Here is a 16,981-nt window from a genome sequence, read left to right as displayed (position 1 = left end):
AGTGAAGTTACTCTTTTCTGAAAAAATTTAACTAGGTCCCTTTACACTTCTGACCCAAAACCTTACCTTAATCTAGCTTTTTCCAGTGTGCGCACAAATGTTGTGCAAGTGTTTGCTCACAGTGGCAGATTTCAAAATACCTTGAATTTTAAATTGAACTCAGAGCAAACTAAGTGAAACTAAGTGCTACGTCAATTGTCTGGGAAGGCACAGGGAATTTTCTTTGTACCTAAGTATTAATAGGTCTGTGAATTAATAGATCTCCGTAGGCAAGGAGTTTTTTGTTTTCTTTTGCCAATTTTGAAAAAGCTCAAGAATGAAGGAAAGCAAATGGTATCTTGGCTAAAGACAATACAGAAATTAAATTTCTGATATATTAGTCTTGGGTAAGAGATACTTCCTATCATGGTAGCAATAGATCAAATGCTTCCCTGCATCTAGTTGCCAACATCTGTTTGTGTATTTTATTGATGGCATAGAAATGATGTAAGCAGTAAGCTGTGATCTCTTTCTGCTGGAAGATCAGCTCCATTCTCAGAGCGTATTTGTTGAATACAGTTCTTTCCAGGAGGTTTACAGGTAACAGTGACATTTCATTTGGACTGCAAGCCTCGGTCCACTGCTACTAGACGGTCTACACCCACTGAGAGTGGAGGGCCATCCAGTGAGGTGAAAAATGCCAACGTAGTCTCTGTACAGGCAAAGAAGGCCTCTAGTGTTCTACATAGAACACAGGGTACCACAATTCTAAGCGTAAAGTTTGAATTTAACCTGTATCCTGGATAATAGTTCAATGATCTATTTTACCTATTTATGACTTCCAGCCAGGCTTTCTGCACAGGTGATCCAGAGTGAAAAAGGAGTCATATTATCATTTGTGCTACTTGACTTTAGAAGGTCATTTATATTTAACTAGCTGAGGTAGAATCACAGAATAGCTGAGGTTGGAAGGGACCTCTGGAGGTCATCTGGTCCAACCATCATGCTCAAGCAGGGCCACCTAAAGCGGGCTGCTCAGGTCCATGTCCAGTTGGGTTTTGAATATCTCCAAGTATGGTGATTCCACACCCTCTCTGGGTGATCTGTCCAGAGTTTTTCTATGTTTAGATGGAGCTTACTGTATTTCAGTTTGTGCCCATTGCCTCTTACCCAGTCACTGGACACCACTGAGAAGACCCTGGCTCCTTCTTCACTCCCTCCCGTCAGGTATTTATTACACATTGATGGGATGCAACCTGAGCTTTCTTCAGGCTGAACAATCCCAGCTATCACAGTCTCTATTCATAGAGATGTGATTAATTGTTTTTTCAGGGGACTGATTTTTCTTTTCTTTCCTAACATTTGTCTTGCTGTATTTTTGTATTAGATGAGATTTTTCTTATAAACTTAGGTTGAATCAAAATAACAGATTGGCTTGAGAGACTGACTGGAAACAATTTTTTTAAAGTTCAATGTAGTCCACATATATAGAGAAAGTAGAGAAGAGGAGCAAGGGAAAACAGGTAATGATCTTTACCCCTTGGCCCCGCTAAAGCTGGGAGATACAGATTTAGCCTAGTAGTCATTTGCCTCAACAAGACCTAACATCAGCCTTGGGTCTCAATCCTGAGACTGCTCTGAACGTCAGCATTAATCCATCAAAGCATGCTTTCAGTTTCTTTGGATTTAAATTAGTGAAAGTGGAAATTGAAACGAATGATGCAGTAATAGTGGCTGCATCCACAGGGACATGAATAAGTGTATGCTTTTCTTTTTTTCAGAACGTCAGCCGGCAAGAAGTCTCTCAAGATTGAGTCTTTTTGAGTAAAGAAAAGATAAAATGGCATCAATGTTGCTTAGTCGACAGCTGACCTGTTGCCTGCAGCAAAACTCCAGATTGCTTGTATTTGGTAAGTGGTTTTTTTGTATTTTCTTGCTTTGTATTTGGTGAGCATTCACTTTATGCTAGTGGACAAAATTCCAGTTTGAACACTACTGGATGTTGAATCTTTCAAAACTTGAAGAATATGTTGTTCTGCATCTTAGATAATGATGCAGTTGTAGTCCAGAAGTGGCCCACAAAGGTGCTGTGGGTTTTTTTTATTCTGCAAACAAGAACTCATTTAGTTAATAATGTGCGCTGTAAACATGCTAACTGAAACAAAGCTCTTCAGCCCTTGGAACTCTGCTCTTACTTTCTGATGCTACATGGTGCAGAGATGAAACAACCATCCATCAAAATCAACCGGTTTTTGTCTTTGTGCTATGTAGCATGACCCTGCCAGTCTTCCCTTTGGAGAGGTTTTGTGTGAGTGACATGAAGAGATGGCCCTCACTGGGGATGTGTGTTTCTGTTTGGAGTTAGCTCTAGTGTGAAATAAAAACCTACCACATGGCATCAAACTACTTTCTCCTAAGTGTATAATGGCAAGTTCTTGCTTGGCCCCAGCTTGTCATTTGGCATGTGTATGTCTATATTAAACCTGCAATCTCTGTGAAATATATATAAGAAATAAATTTCTGTTGGCTTTTTTGGACAAAGCAGTGTAGAATCTAAGATCTGGCATCCATTTTATGTGCTGTTATACTGAATACAGTATGGCTGAACGGCTTCTGTGACTGAGTAAATATTAATGTTTCTTTTCTCCTCCATCCCTTCTTCTGCAGTGCCATTGTGCTCCTTCTGCCACTGCCAGGCAAACACAGAACGCTTCCATTTGCTCAGAAACTTAAGCATGATTGATTTCCTTTTAAATAATACACTTTGGGGAGCAGCTGACCTTTGGCTAAAGAACACAAAGTCAGCTCTTGTAACTATTGGAAAAGTATTAGGTCAGTATTTCAGTACAGGATGCACTTCTATTTATGGGAGTGACGCACTGATTATCTGCGCTGTGCAAGAGCAGTGATCGTTTGGTCGATAGTGGACAATGGAAAGTGCTTGCAGCAACCAGGCCTTCGTTAGTTGTCAGTCCTTTGAGCTAATCTGTCATCTCAGTATCACTTAATGCTCCCTGTCCCTCCCAGTGTCTTGCACACTCCTACGCTGCTTCCCAACCACAAAGACAAATATATTGCAGTTGTGCAAGATACTTGAGGTCACTGGAGAGCGATGCACTAACTCATTCTTCCTTTCTCACCGTTGCAATGAGGGGGTGTAGATCTTCAACAAGAAAGGAAAGCAACTCCAGGCTCTGTTAATCCATCCTCGTTTTCAGGAAACTTGTAAGTGGGAAAACCTGCTAAACTATTGAAGCAAAGAATAGAGGGTCCTGGCTGCAGGTCGTGTAACAGACCTGTGGCCTTTGGGACTGAATGCTTCGTGTGTCTGTCCAGAGATTAGAAAAGATGGAGCAAGAGGAGAACCCCTCACTAGAAGAAACTGGCAGTATCCTGGCAGTATTTTAGCCTGCAACATTCCTGGCTGACAGAATAGGCAGAAGACTGACACTTGTAGCAAAAATCAGAGCTTCAGGCCATTTTCCTGGTGAGTCCCAGCTAAGGTTGCAGTGCCACTGGTCTCTGCTGGCTTTTAGGGAGATGCTGAGGGCGACATCCAGGAGCTCTCTGCTGCAGAGTGCTTTCCTCCAAGGTATTTTTGAGCACTCAAGTTCGGAGCTTTACAGACTAAAAAAGAGACTTGTACATTACTCCCACAAAAATCCTGTGGTGCCATTTGGTCTGTTAATTTCTTTCTGTGGGTACTGAAATGACAGGGTTTGCAAAGGGGGGATGGAGGTGGAGAGGAGGAGAGAATAGATTGCCTCTTGGTAGAAGTCTCTACGTCTCTGGGCTGTCATGTTTCAGTTGTGTGTGTGCATTAAGCACAATAATCCTGTTCAGCTTGAATCTATGATAAATTTATTTACAGAAAGAGATTTTTTCATCCTTGATTATTTCTGATTTTTAAAGCAAATGTGGGAGTTAGCATTGTGCTGGCCCTGAGCATGAAATAAGCTGGTTACTGACAAAAAAGGGGCATGTGGAAAGGAAGGATGTTGCCAAGTTTGCATTTGCTGCAGCAAAGAATTACATGCACATTCACTGTTGTAAAACACGTGGGAACAAAGGTAACTAAGCTTTATATGAATCAAAATATTTCTAGGAACCTTTTCTCTAGTTGTACGTGGGGGCTAGTGTTTAATTCTAATTAAGATGGATTTTAGGCCCTCAATCTTTTAAGGAACTTGGGACAAGAGATAAGCATCTGGTTGGAGAATTTTTTTTATTTAACTATTGCTTGTAGTGTTCTCATTACTAACAGTGCTAGTCTGTGGCAAGCTAACTAGAAAGGGAAAATGAAAATAATGCAAGTTCATCAAAATGCAAAAGTTAAGCAAAACATATGAAAGTAATATGCAACTTAAATCTTCCCCAAAAACATGAACCCTGAAAGTATTTGGAGTCCTTACACCTTCCTTAAAGATAAGCATTAATCAGGTATGGGTTTATTTTCCTTATGTATTTGATCTACTTGATAATTTGGCCTTGAAGGTAAAGTTCACTACAATTTGAAGGGTGGCAGAAGAATGACAATAGACTGAGTAGGTAGCCTAATCTTTTTTTACAAAGACTCATGCATAGTGCTGTCAGGATGGTAACAGCCAGGCAAATCCGGGAGAGGCGACTCATGTTGGAGAAATGACGACGTACCTCAGTGTTGTGTCTTACCTGAATTGAGTTCTGTTGCTACTGTCAGCCCGGTGTGCTGCAAGGTGATCACAACTGATAGTCTGAATGTAAATGCTTATTCTGCTTCTGCGAGCTCTGGTTTTATCAGCTGTGCCAATGGAGTAGGAAAGCTGTTCCATTTCCATGCTTCGGAGGCAGATGAAGGTGCAGTTGGTTGTTAGCTGGTAGGGTAGTACCGTAATTATGAGGACAGGCTGGGACTCCAGAGATCTAGGTTCAGTTTCCTACTGATAACCCTAAGGGGTTGAATTTATCTTTGAATCTTGAACTGGACAGCATGCTGAAAGGTCAATCTTCTGCCTTAAGGTAGCATCAATTTGTTTTAGTCCATGCCCATCCCCTTCTAGGATGCTGACCTGTTCTTAAAGGCCCCTAGCAGTGCAGCTTCTGCAGCTTCCCTAGGCAATCTGTTGTATTGCTGAACTGACCGTACCTTTAAAACTTTTTTCTAATATTTAACCTAAGTTTCAAAACAGGAAAAAAAATCAGATCCTTACTATTTGCCCTGCCCTCAAAGGACCTGCAAGCTGGAATGTTTATTTTTTCTTTGCAGCAGCCTTTTATGTATTTGAAACCTATTACATCCCCCAAGACCTCATACTTTTTTCTCAACTGGTCTAAATACTGTTTCAGTCTCTCCTTGTAGGTCCAGTTTTTTTCCTTCAGATTCTCTGCAGTTTTATTGCAGTGCCCTAAATGGACTAACTACAATTGAGGCTGTACCTCACTTATCTCAGTCTGTTTTCTATCTCTCTACAGAGGATAATAATGTTTTATCTCACAGGTGTGCTGCAGTAAAGTTTGAGAGATGTTGATATTAATTATTGACTTGTCCCCATCACAGTTACCGGAAAGAGGCTGGAAAGCCATGAGAAAAATTTACTCTCAGTCCTACTTTTGTCTCCAGTATTAATCCTTGCTAAGACTTTCTACTTTTTTTAGTTCAGTTTGTACATTAGGAGCTTCCCTAGGAAATCAGAGAGAACAACCTGGATATGTGTGAGGGATGTGTGTGAGAAGCAAGGATCAATTCCCTTCCCTGCATTGTAGAGAACACGGACTTGAGGTCACCTTCAGCTGATGCCCTGGGAACTGGCCATTGGTGGCTCTCGAGTACAACCTTTCCTGCTGGACTGAGGAACCTTTACTTTTCAGTCTGACCAAATGTTCCCACAAAAAGCTGAGATATATAAAAATCTTTGTATAAAAACCTGTTGTTGGAAGGAGGCTCTGCTACGAGGCTAAGCTTGGACTTCAGTTCTCAGTTGCTTGAATGAATGTAAGGCCTTTGATGTTCCTACCTAATTTTCTTGTTCTTTCTGTGCCACAAAGGGTGGCTGTGGCAATGCTGGCTGTGTTTTCCCACCTGGGCCTTCCTTGTGGCTCTTCATCTCTAGAGGTGTCCTGATGAGCTCTCATAGCTGTTAACTCTGGTCTGTTGTGCTGCAAGCGAGGAAGGATGTTATGACTGATTCAGATCACAAGAAAACCAGCAGCTGGATGCTCCTGTAACTCTGCTGAAGAGTTGATTTGGGATTATGCTGTGATTGGGAGGGGGAACTGTACTTACTCTTTCTTACAGGAGCTTCCACTTCTGTACGGCATGTTTGGTATCGGATTTTTTCTTCGTCTTTGGAGAATCCTGTTCCAATAAAATCTCCAGTGTGTATGTGGGAGTACTGAAACGCAGACAATCTCATGTGGAAGAGCTTCTGATCTTAGAGCGTAAGCACTCTGTAAATAGCAAGCTCAGTTTTCACAATATTATGCAATAGCGATGTTCGTTTTCCAAACATCTCTAGCTAGCCTGGCCTTTTGCCATTTCGTTTCAAGATCTGTTAGTAACAGATTCTACTTCCAGCACCTAAAAGAGGACTTGGGGGAAATTGCAGTCCTCCTACTTTTGGCTGTCAGGGCCTCCACACTCTAAAAATTCTGTCTGGAAGGTGATTTGATAGACACGATGGAGTGGAAGTTAAAGGCATGCAAGGGAGATTGCGTTTCTGCACTTGCAGAGGGCAGCGGTGCTATGGCACATGTAATGTGCCTCCTTGGGGACTGGAGAGCATTCACTTTATACTCTTTCACAGCAAAACACTTGCATTTGAGAGATCTGGTATGCCAGCATTTATTTTCACTTATCTTCTTTTCTTTTTTTTCCTTGGAGTAGTTCCTTCTCTTAATTACACTGATGTAATTTCAGTGCCTCCGCTGGAGTTTCTCCCAGGTAATATCCAGTTGTTGTACACTCAGGAACTGTGTTTATCTGAGTGTTATTTGTGGTCAAACATATCAGAGGTTTAAGCGCTTTCTTTCTAGCCCTGTGTTGAACCTAGCTCTTGCTAGCAGAGATCACTCCTTAGCACAGAGACCTGCTAACAGTAGTGCTGTTTGTGAATACCAACATCACAAAACATTAGAAGGGTGTACTTATATTAATTATGTTGCTATAGCAATGTGGTACTTTGTTAAAAATTGCTGAGTGAGACACCTGGTGAGTGATGAGGGTAGCATGGAAAAGAGAAGTTGGAAAATGAGCTTTTCTGTCTGCTAGCAAATTTTGACATCCTGTTAGATGAAAAGGAAGGATGTGATAATTTGCTGATGTTACTCAAGTGTTTAGAAAGATGAGGTGTGTTGCATAGAGCTTTGAGAAGAAGCTTCTTTGCAAGAAACAACAAAAGTAGAATTTAACTTATCGTACCCAACCTCTTTAAATGGCATGGGTAGAAAATTCTCTGCAAATCGTTCAGCTGATGTGCTCTCTGATAATTAGGTTCATTAATAGTACATACGTTTGTTTTTTGACTTTTGCCATGATGTGAAGGGACAGCTTTGTTTACCAAGGAAAAAGGGTGCTGTTCTCGGTCATATTAGCTAAATGTAATTTAAGAGCTTTCCTAATGCTGCTTCAGAGACAGACACTCTGCTGTAGCCCATTACCTCTACACACTTTTAAGATGAGAACTGAGGTCATGTCATTTGGTCCTGTTCTTAAGTTAAGCTAACGTAACACAAGAAACCCTTTTTCTATTGCAGTTTGATCATAGACCTCAACAGAAAGTCAGTGGACTGACTTGGTCCATTGGCTCAAGAGCATAACTTTAATGAAACATCCAGGTACATACAAGTTATAGTGCAATATGAATTTAAGAATATTTACGTAAAATTATATTGCTTAAAAAAATAGATCTGTGAGGATGTTTAGGCCAATAATATATTTTTGTTGAGCTTCCATCTTTTCTTTTGAAGAAATTTTAAAATAAAAAAGCCACACAGGCATCAGGCTGCCTCCATGGAGGAGTTAGAGCAGTACAGGTACATCAGTATCAACAGTGACAGGTTATCATGTGCATATGCTGTCAGTCCATCAGTGACACAGTCATAATAAACATACACACTGTGGAGATTTGTTGGAGGGTTTCAGCTCCCCCATTTGGGGAAATATTGTTCTCACTTGACCTTTGTGGCATTTTCTGTATTCTAGATCTTTTATTACAAAGGTAATGCTGTTAGTTCACTTAAGGACCAGCCACCAGGGATTCTTAATTCTTGAAAATACCTTGCTCAGACATAACGAGAATCTCAGTTTTCATCTGTCCCATCTCTACTGTCCTTTGGAGAGGCAAAGTACAGTCAGTGTTCAAAACCAAGACCTGATGTGCAGACGTCTAAACTCGTAAGTATCAAAGTGGAGTAGCCTGAGTTACAGGGTGACTTCAGGGTTTCTGTTGCAGGGTAAGCTGATATTAAAAAGTCAAACAGGAATAATTTGGGCTAAGTTGTAAAGTACATTGAGTACCTTCAAGCCAGAAATGCCAGCTGAGCAGAGCACGCTGTAGTTTACTAGGGGATGAAACTACAGCGAGCGATCTGATTTACTTGCATTTACTCACATCGCGAGAACACGATACTGATACTTGGGGTAGGGGGAAGCAAGAGCGACAGAGCACGGTCTCTGGGTTGAAATCCTCTTCCAGGCAAAACAAAGCAAGTATTGATGCGGCCATCTGTCACACGGTGTCCAAGTGCTTGGAAAAGCCTTTGCAGGAGAGCAAGCCGCCTCCCGGAGCTGTGCTCTGTGTGCAGGGCCTCGGGCGCCTGGAAGCAAGAGGCAGCACCCGCCCGGCAGTTACTCGGGGCCTGGAGGACAAAGCGTTGCAGAGTATCCAGCACGAGGGATGCCAGAAAGCTGGTGAGTCTTCGTGCAGGGGGTGGCCAGACCGTCTTTCACCAGGGCTCTGACGTCGGTGCCTTTTGAGAGCAGCCTGAGCTCCAAGTCTTGCCTGTACGATAAAGGCAGCCTCTGAGACTGTAATGAAACGGGCCGTCTGAAGGTGAGCAGTGCTGTGGCAAACCTCTCTGTTAAATTCTGCAGCGTTAAGCAGAGCGCGAGTCCTTAGAGAGTAAAAACTGATGTGCTTCCTTTCGTTTCATTTTATGAGCGTTTGGACAGATCCCTGGGCACTGAGGTAGCATTAGGCTTCAAAAGTCTTCAGCCATGTGGCTGAAGTTTGTTTTCTTGCTGTTAAGATGCTCTTAGATGAGGAGAGCTCTTTACATGTGAGTGCCAGTGACTTGCACAACCTGTGTGTGCCAATACAAGTCACACAGAGACTGAGCTTTTTGCAGGAGCCGGCCATTTAGACTGTCATTAAAATTTCTGATCAGAGTCCCAATTTACTTGAATAAGAGTAGGGGAAGAAAAAAAAGAGTTAAAGAGGGGAAGCAGGGTAACCATGTTTTTGTGTTCTTAAAATTTGGGTTGTTTTTTTTATTTTTAACCAACCCTGTGAACAAGTATGCATATCTGATGAGTAGTGAAGTGGGCTATTCGGAATAAATCTGTTGACCTTGCTAGAAATTCTGTGAGTTTGTGCCAATCATTTATGTTATACTCTCAAAGGGAGAAGAGCTTCATTAAAAAATAAAAAGTTTGAAGATTAACTCCACTTTGGTTTTAGCTTTTGCTATCAAAGGCTTTTTTAGTATTTTGAGGTTTGGGGTTTTTGAGGGTTTTGTTCTAGCCTGTATTCTTCATCCTCTACCTAAGGGGAAGAAAAAACCCCCACACTTTTCAAAATCCTATGATCTGGTAATACAGGGCATTTTCACTTTATTTATGGCAAGCTGTTCCTCAAATTCAAACCATAGTGTTTGCCTGAGCTAGGTGGTGGAACAACTCTTTGACAAGTGTAAGGATCAATAATAAATTGGTATAGCTGCCATTACACTGGTGTTAGTAAAATGAGATACTCTGTGGGCTCCTGAAAACAAGTATATAAAATTAAATTTGTATTAGTGAATCAGCCTAGAAATCACTTGCTTGTAGAGCGTGATGATGTGTAGCATGCTTTAGGAGATAACAAGCAAATGAAGGGAAGCCTGTCACTTGTGTTGCTCATTTTTTAGATGGCTTTGGTTTGGAGACTTATTGAAAATGATAGTGGTTTGGATAAGCTGCTCCTGAAGCTGTTGTTTAAAAAAAGTAATGTCTCACAAATTGACCAACATTACTAATTTGATAAAAATGATCTTTAAATCAACTCTTCTTCTGGGAAGACCTGTATGTTTTAGTTTCACTTGACCAATCTTTGCTGTGTATGAAAACCTGTCTGTTGATGGACACGAGCTATGCCAGTGTGAATTAGTGGAGCACTGCACAGCAAAGTACTGTTCGCTTTTAATCGCTCATCTGTGCCCTTAGCAAATATCTAGTTCAACATACCTATGCAAAAGAGGCTGTGGCATAAGCAGTTGCAAAAAGATGATGATGATGATCTATGAAGCAGGCTGACCAGTTTTGGTCTTTGTTTGTTACACAGCCTGGGTGATGGAAGCAACCTCCTCTTGTCTTGTGATGTTAAACAAGTTAGGACAACAGTAAAATATTCTCTAAATGAATTCCCTGTTGTACAGCTCTGTAAATATGTGTGTTTTCATAGGGGAGGCTATGCTCTTTGCAATATCCACAACAGAACTTTCTTAGAGAAATAATAAAATTTGTGTTTAATTTAGAATCCTCATCTATTGAAATACTTCACAGATTGTCCTTTAAGGAAGTGAAAGAGATAAAATGTTATCCACACCTCACAGGTGATGGCTGGGAAATCTTTGACTATTGGTCTCTGTTGTAGAGCCTGGCAGTCAGGCATCTTGCATGCTTGCAGGAGTGGCTTGGTTGTTAACAGATGAGGAAATCTTTAATCACTGTCCGAACAAGTGCATTTTTATGAGAACTCGGTTAAAAAGACTAAGGCAGGCGGTGTGCCTGTGTAAGCTGCTGCTCCGGGTGGGAGGACCCTGGGAGATGGACAGAGGGGACGTGGCGGCACAGGGTCTCTGGCAGCAGAGCACCAGGCAGGGCTGGGGAGGAGGAGGAGGAAGAGGAGCATGCATGCAGGTTACAGTTCACCTGTCTTAAATTCGCAGCTGTGTCAAACAATTCCCAGTATGCTGCTGGGCCATATCTTTCCCGTTACTGCTGACTACCAAAATATCCTATATATTCTGTACCTCTCTCGGTGCTTTCCCCTTTATCATATCAAGTAGCACCTAGAGCCTGGGAGGAGGGAGAGAAGAGGACACAGGAGAAGGAGAAATGTTTGCCGCTGGTTTGCTGTGATCTCCATCGGGGAAGGAGCAGGGTGCACAAAAGGGTTAGTTTGGTCTCTTTTCCCCTTTTAGACTTCATAGTGTGTCTACTAAATCTGCAGCTTTATTGGCTATGAATTGTGTACCTTTTGATCTTTTATATGCAGTAGCTTTTTTTTTTTCCAGTGGAGCAGTTGTCACTGTCTCCAATTTACATGAACGCTAAACAAAATGACACAAAAATGAAGTGGTGTTGCTGAAATGAAACCTATTAATAGCTTTGCAGAGAGGCACTGACGCATCTCAGATATAAGGACTTGGAATTAAAGCTGAGGAGAATAATCATCTTTGCAGACTAAGTTTTCCCAAAATGAGCAGTGAATTTAAGTGCTCAGTTAGAGAGGGCTGTGATTTTTCACATAAAGTTTCTCAAAATCAGGCTTGCTTGAGACATCTCAACTTGGGCTGATACAAACTGAGGCAAACTCTCAAATCACTGTTGGACACTTTGGCCAAATGGCTGTATTCAAAACACTGCCAAGCAGTATCATATTATACCATAGTATACCTCCTTGATAAATATTTGGTTTATTTGACAACTGTTGTTTCCAAACAAAAAACATTTTTAGTGCATTTCTGAAACAAAACTCTGGCAGTGAGAGGTGGTTATGGATGGAAGTGCAAAAGGGGCTTCCCAGCGGCAGTGCTGCACCCTGATGCTTTTTGTGTGCGTGGGTGCTGGCCTGCCTCCCCATGCGTTTCCCTTTCTGGAACTTTGCTGGATTGGGGTGTGTTGTATCATTTTAGCATCTGGCAGTGCTGCCCTGGCCTAGGGCAATGCTGGTGAATGGTAACTTTAAACTGTGCTGCTCCGCTGCTCCGAATCCCCCCAGGCAAGAGCTGACTTCCAGTGGTGAGCAAGGCACTCTGAACTGCAGCTTGGCTTTCCACTGATGAGAAGGAGAGCTAAGGATCTTCATTTTGGGCTATCCAAATTGCACCAACTTAAAAATGTCTATCACAGGCTAAAATAAGTTATGCCCTCGTCTTTCGGGTGTTGATCTGCTTCAAGCGTGATACCCCTAGGTTAAGTGTATTAAGATTAATTTGTTGTTGATATTGTGCTGGGTAGAGGCTTGCAGGTGCTCCGTGACAAAAATGTAATTGTTAAAAACATTAGTTTGGTTCAACAGTTTAACCACAGTGTACAGAGCAAGTTCATAGTCTCTTGCTGGTCACCTTGGTAAAGTTCTTGAGTCTGTACTTCCTTTGTTCCAAATGTACAATTCCTATATTATTCTGTAATCCCCTTAATGGAATACATACATATTTGGAATATACACTTACCAGAACTGTCTCTGTCATACAAAGTATGCCTAAACCCTGTATTTTGAAACAGTTACTTCAGAAATGGAAGCAGAGCCTGTTACTGATGAAGCACAGGAGATTTTTGCCTTTTGGTTTCCTTAAGATGTCAAGTTTATTATGATTCCCCAATTACACACATGGATAAAGAACAGCAAGGTCAGAGGCAGGATCAGAGGAAAACCTGTCACTATTTTTGACCCAGATTTCAGAGATGCACTGCAAGATGCTAGATTCATGTGAGACTTTGAATTTATTTTAAACACAGCCATTTACCTTTCTGAGACAAATCTTTCCCAAATGGTGTTCTTTGAGCTGTTGCAGAACATCACAATGGTTTTTACCTGTGGACTCTATCAGGCTTTTCAGTTATTACTGATAGTGAACAAAACCATCTCTGCACAGGAGTGGGTAATTTATGGCAAAGGCTTGCTCAAGGCGTAATGGACAGACTCAGCAACAGAGATGGAAACAGATGTGCTCTTAGTCCTCCTGTCCTTTACAGTAAGATTTGCCTCTGTTTCTTTAGGGTTGCCTTGTCATTTCACTTGATTTTTTTTTTTTTTTTAAAGCCACCTCATTGGTATTAGTTTTATTTAACACTTGTCAAAGATGAGATACTTAGTTCGCTTCAGACAGTGCAATGTAATTGGTCTCATCTGTCAAGTGTTCTCAGTCAGGTAAGGTATGCATATTTATTCTGAGAGGAGAGCACAGAAAATATGGTCTGTACTCAGGTTTTCATGATTTCTTACAGGACATAGATATATCAGTCAAGCTGCAGCTAAAATTGATGTGGATTTTGATTATGATGGACCTCTAATGAAGACAGAAGTTCCTGGACCACGATCTAGAGTAAGTTCCCAAAGCATAGTAGCTTGTATTTTTTTTTTCTTTAGCTGTGTTTAACTTGCTAAAAAACAAATTTCATTCCAAAGCTTAAATCTGATATGAGTAAACATCATTTCATAACAGTCTATGCCCACTTTTATCAAGATGCTGAGAATGAAAAGCTCATGAATTAAATGCCCCTCTCTGAGAGAGAGATCTGAATCTCAACTGCCAACTTCCTGTATGAAGTAATTGAAAGCAAAAGAGCATCAGTTTGATGAAACATCTCACCAGACTTGGTTACTTGTGCTGCTGGTGAAACAGAAACTTAGTTGGCTTTTTATGATGTGAAATAATGCTTTGGTTTTGAAATGAAGCAAGAGTTTCACTTTGCCGGACATTGTTTTACTCTGGCAGAGTCAGTATTTATGTGTGTGGTGTGTTTTGGGGGGTGTGGTGGGGGGGTGGTGGTGGTGGTGTTTTCGTTTTTGGGGTTTTTTGGTTTTGTTTTGTTTTTTTTTTAAATAAGCTGTCTTTCTAGAACCAATGTGCCAGTATCCCTTCTGCTTGTCTCTGGCTTCTCTTATTTTCTGATTTCTCTCTTGTTTTCTCAGTTCAGTGGATCAATACAGAAGAGGCAGCTTTCTCTTTTTGGAGATTTACTGTTAAACTGTGTTTGCAGCCCATGTAGCTCTGCATGCCACAGTTAATAGGTTTGACTGTAATATTTGCAAGATGCATTATGAAAGTTAATGTGGCAAGTAGAGTTGCCTGGTAAGCACATAGGAGTGCAAGTTTTGCATATGATTTATGTGATCATAAAAAAGAAACATATGTTCTTCTTCAGTATTTGGTAATTACATACCTGAGACTCTTTGATGTTCCTTTTTCTTCAGGAATTAATGAAGCAGCTGAATGGCATTCAGGTATTTTGTCAAGTTTTCTGAATTTGGGAGGTGTTAATACTGTGATTTCAGAACTTGTTTTAAAATCCTGATTTGTATGTTTACTTCCATACAAAAAAAAAAAATGTGAAACACTGACTGGGTTTTCACGCTGAGTATATAATGTATAGTATATACGTGCATTTGAATGAATCTTTTTTAGTATATTTTGAATACTGCAGAATTATTTGGTAGGATCAGTGGTTTTTCTTTAAACACCCTATGTGCTTTTTGAGTTGTTATGAAGTGGCCAGTGAAAACATAGGTATATTTGAGCTTGAGCTTAAAAGTATGTCAACCTAAGTGTATATTGACTTCCCAAGATGAGCAATTCCTCAAAGTCTGTGCTTCAGTTCTGTAGAAAAAGTGCATATTTGCCCTTTTCACAGTCCCTCTTTATAAAAATAGCTCTACAGTTAATTCCTATGCAATGAATATGTCTTTGTGTCTTGTAATGAGATATTTTTATCGGATTTTGTTGTATAACCATTAGTTGCACCTTCTTACACACTGCTACTTTTTAAAGCATTAATTGTTTGTTTTTTCTTTTAAGAATGCAGAAGCTGTACACTTTTTTTGCAATTATGAAGAGAGCCGAGGGAACTACTTAGTAGATGTAGATGGCAATCGCATGCTGGATCTCTACTCTCAGATTTCATCCATCCCAATAGGTAGGAGACAGTGGTACCAAAACTTTTTGCTTTGTCGTCAAGCTGTTGTTTTCTCATCTCAGCCACTACCAGAGAAGTTGGTTGATTAAAAAAACCAAAGCTGACATAACGTATGCCTTGTTGCAGTCAGGGTATACCTCACTGCTGTGTATTATGTAGTGGTGGTTTTGAATAGCTGAAGAAACTACAAATTCAGTAGCTACAGCTCACTTGAAGTACATAGTGGTACCTGGAAGAAGATCTAGTATTAATCTTAATTTGAATATGCAAGTTCCACAATTGAGGTTGTCTTTGTTTGCTTGGATTTGTGTACTTTGTGATTCTGGAACAGTATGTTACTGTTTTAAACATTAACATACATAGGTTAAACATTTTAACATTAAATTATATGCTTTAGTTAACATTTCTATCTCAAAAGAACTGAAAAAAGGAGTTGGCCACGTGGACTCCAGTAGGATGAAACGAGACCAAACACTGAACTGTGGTGCTGAGTGAAAGCAAAGGTGGCAGGTCAGTTGGGCTGAGGGACCAAACAATGGACTTGTCAAGTGCGTGGGAAAGTTGGTGGATTTTTTTGTGAAGCATTTCAAGAAGGAAAAGAAGCAAGGCAGAGATGCAGACCCCAACTGCAGGGAATATAGGTTCAGTAGGTGTTCAGTTTGTTTGTTCCTCGTCTATGGTTCCTCTCAGTTGCTTAAAAATATATTTCTGCAGAAGCAAAATGAGCAGAAGTGCTGGGGTAGTTTAAAAGGTAGATGATATGCTATGTATAGAAACCAGGATGACTCAAAATCATCCCTACAGGCCTCATTTATTGGGGAACAGAATTTAGTGATGTTCAGGTCATGACCAAATTTTTGGCATCTAAGACCTTGTGACTGCAATGGGTTTTCATTTATTCCAATCTTCTTTGCAGACAGTTAGTATTTTTGCTCTTGTGTAGCTCCTCACTAAATGCATAATCATTCCAGAACTCTTCAATGTTTCTAGCTTATTTTCATCAACACAAGTTCTCGATACTTTTTATCTTTTAGAGTCTGCACGGCAATAACTTTGTCACCGATAATGTGGAAATAGGGGTGAGACAAAGGAGCACGATGCTTGTATGCCAGTACTCATCCAACTGAAATGGGATTGGATTTTAGGTTTCTAGGAAAGGAAGTGCATTTAGTGTTCAAGACCTTCCATTCTTCACAGAAGAAATGCTAATTTGGAGAAACTAGTGCATGGTCATGTAGTCAAAGGAAAGTCAGTGCATGCTCCAAAAGAATGAAATTAAGATTGTGCAGACAGTGCACTGAGGCTTTCTGACCTTGTAGCGCTTGATGGTGCAAGCATACCTCCTAATACAGTCTTTGTGTATAAAATACTGAAGTATTAGGGGGTAAATATTTTCTTAATGGGCAGAAAGGGGCAGGGGCTTCTGCAGTTTACTTTCTCTGGTTGATTGAAACTGGTGACATAGATATAAGACTCCAGTACCTATAACTGATCCTCAGCTAAGCCATCTAGTTCCTCCTTCATGTGTGGCAATGCCTTCTTGAGGATCAGCTGGGGTTTTTTGTCCTAAATGACATGTTGCTCAGTCATGAAGGAACTACAGTACAGTGCTTCATACACCTTCTCAGATAATGGCTCTATGACGTGTAGCAACAAGAAGTAAATGGAAGTTTAATACTTACAGGCTGACCTAAATCTAACTGAACACACAGCATTAATTTTTTTTTTTTAAGTTGTACTGAATGATGAGACTGACTATCTGAAGCTGCAGAGGTTGGTAATAATGTCCCGCTTGGTGACAGCGTTAGGTTCTAGACTGGGACACCAAAACAAGATCACAAAGTGCTCGCTAGTCATCTGTGCTTATCTCTCTGCAAGTAAATCCTATAAAACCTTTTATGAATC

The 16,981-nt window shown here is 40.7% G+C and overlaps 1 protein-coding gene across 3 annotated transcripts in view; it reads left to right on the top strand.

Annotated features, from left to right (window-relative positions):
* The window catches only part of ABAT (4-aminobutyrate aminotransferase), a 60,998-nt gene that overhangs the window by 23,315 nt on the left and 20,702 nt on the right, over window positions 1–16,981 (top strand). For all 3 annotated transcript variants that reach the window (XM_052773430.1, XM_052773432.1, XM_052773431.1), the window contains exons 2-5: window positions 1,761–1,889; window positions 13,388–13,485; window positions 14,358–14,387; window positions 14,959–15,076. In XM_052773430.1, the coding sequence (XP_052629390.1) occupies window positions 1,820–1,889; window positions 13,388–13,485; window positions 14,358–14,387; window positions 14,959–15,076 (316 nt within the window). In that variant the 5' untranslated portion in view covers window positions 1,761–1,819. The remainder of the gene's footprint in view (window positions 1–1,760; window positions 1,890–13,387; window positions 13,486–14,357; window positions 14,388–14,958; window positions 15,077–16,981) is intronic.

Source organism: Harpia harpyja, chromosome 21, assembly GCF_026419915.1.
Source record: "Harpia harpyja isolate bHarHar1 chromosome 21, bHarHar1 primary haplotype, whole genome shotgun sequence".
Taxonomy (NCBI): domain Eukaryota; kingdom Metazoa; phylum Chordata; class Aves; order Accipitriformes; family Accipitridae; genus Harpia; species Harpia harpyja.
Note: the sequence above shows the minus strand (reverse complement) of the source record. Positions and strands in the feature narration are given on the sequence as shown.